At 59.8% G+C, this 1,421-nt stretch overlaps 1 protein-coding gene across 1 annotated transcript in view; it reads left to right on the top strand.

The window, feature by feature from the left end:
* LAMA5 (laminin, alpha 5) overlaps positions 1-943 on the top strand; it is a 47,980-nt gene extending 47,037 nt beyond the window's left edge. Inside the window, exons 79-80 of the mRNA XM_010140977.1 lie at positions 544-663; positions 789-943. Coding sequence (XP_010139279.1) covers positions 544-663; positions 789-943 — 275 coding nt within the window. The remainder of the gene's footprint in view (positions 1-543; positions 664-788) is intronic.
* Positions 944-1,421: the final 478 nt, after the last annotated feature.

Here is a 1,421-nt window from a genome sequence, read left to right as displayed (position 1 = left end):
AGAGCCCGACGTACTGTGGTGCAGAGTGTGTCCAGAGGGCTCAAAGCCCACAGCTGGGACCAGTGACCTGGATTCACACCCATCCTGCCAAAACTGGGCCTTTAATGTCATTGCCATGGAGCAAACGTGGAGGTTTTGCATCAAGCCTCTCTGGAGAGGGGGGTCACACTACAGCCCCCATCTCAGCACAGCTCTTTTTTAAGCCCTCATCTCGCTCGACCCAGCACTAGGTTGGGGTCGCCGCGTGCTCCTGGTGTTCTTTTAGCCTCAGGCCTATTCCTCATCCATGGTCTGAGCTGGTCCCCTTACCCCCCGTGTGTGCTGCCCCACACCCTCTTCTCTGGAGCACGACACGGTGTCATGGGTGGCTGCTGTGGCCACAGGACAGGTTTGGGTGAGCCTGTCCAGACTGCGGGCATTTCCCAAGAGCCAGGCCAGGTCCTCTGAGCCTCCCGGTAGTGCTCTTCTGCTCCGGGCCAGGGGCACAGAGGTGACTTGCTCTCCAGCTAAGGAAGCAGCTCTGACTCTTGTTTCTTTTTGCAGTTACCAAACGGAAGAACATCATCCAGGTTGATGTGGATACGGATGGCAGCTACACCGCGGGACCCAGCCAGCCTCCTGCGCCCAGCGCCAGGGCGACCTTCTACGTGGGAGGGCTGCCAGGTGAGCTGGGAGCAGAGATACTCCAAAGCCAGGAGAGATACTACCACCCTGCAAGCTCAGGGCACCTAATGCCCTGCCCTCCTGTTGGCCAGACTAACGCTTGCTTTTGCTTGTTCCCTCTGCAGAGACAGCCAAGGCCAGCACGGTGTCCCCGCTCCCTCCCCTCCCTCATTACAGGGGCTGCATGAGGAACCTGGTGATTAACCGGAGCCACGTGGACCTGCCACGAGCCAGGACTGTCAGGGGCTCCGTTGGCCTTAGGGGTTGCCCCGTGCTGTAGGTGGCTGCACCTCCGTGCACAGCCTGGCCCACAGACCGCCGTGCTGCTCCCTGGGCCCCAGACGTCACCACCTCGATGGCACTAACTGTCGTCAGCCATACTTGATCTCCAGCGTCTGCAGGCGCAAGTCGGGGTCCAAAACCGGAGAGGGGCCATGAACCCAAGGGGACAGAGGGCAGGGGAGGAAGGTGGGGAGAAGGGGGCACTTTGGGGACGTCTTTCACAAATACAACCAAAAAGCTGGAGCAGGACGTGGAGAGAGGTCCGAGTCCTCCACAGTGGTCGAGTGGCTGCAGCAAGACTCACGGTGCCACAGGGCTCGTGGCCAGAGCTCCTGTCCTCCAGAGCGAGGGCTGGGGCAGCAGCAGCGTGTCCTGAATCCTGCTCCCTTCACCCCACACTCAGCGCACGTAGATTTAGTTCACGGAACACTTGAGGCTATTAATAGCAGTCACAGACTGTCTTCTGCTAAAGGCAG

The sequence above is a fragment of the Buceros rhinoceros genome, unplaced genomic scaffold (genome assembly GCF_000710305.1).
Source record: "Buceros rhinoceros silvestris isolate BGI_N320 unplaced genomic scaffold, ASM71030v1 scaffold6688, whole genome shotgun sequence".
NCBI lineage: Eukaryota > Metazoa > Chordata > Aves > Bucerotiformes > Bucerotidae > Buceros > Buceros rhinoceros.
Note: the sequence above shows the minus strand (reverse complement) of the source record. Positions and strands in the feature narration are given on the sequence as shown.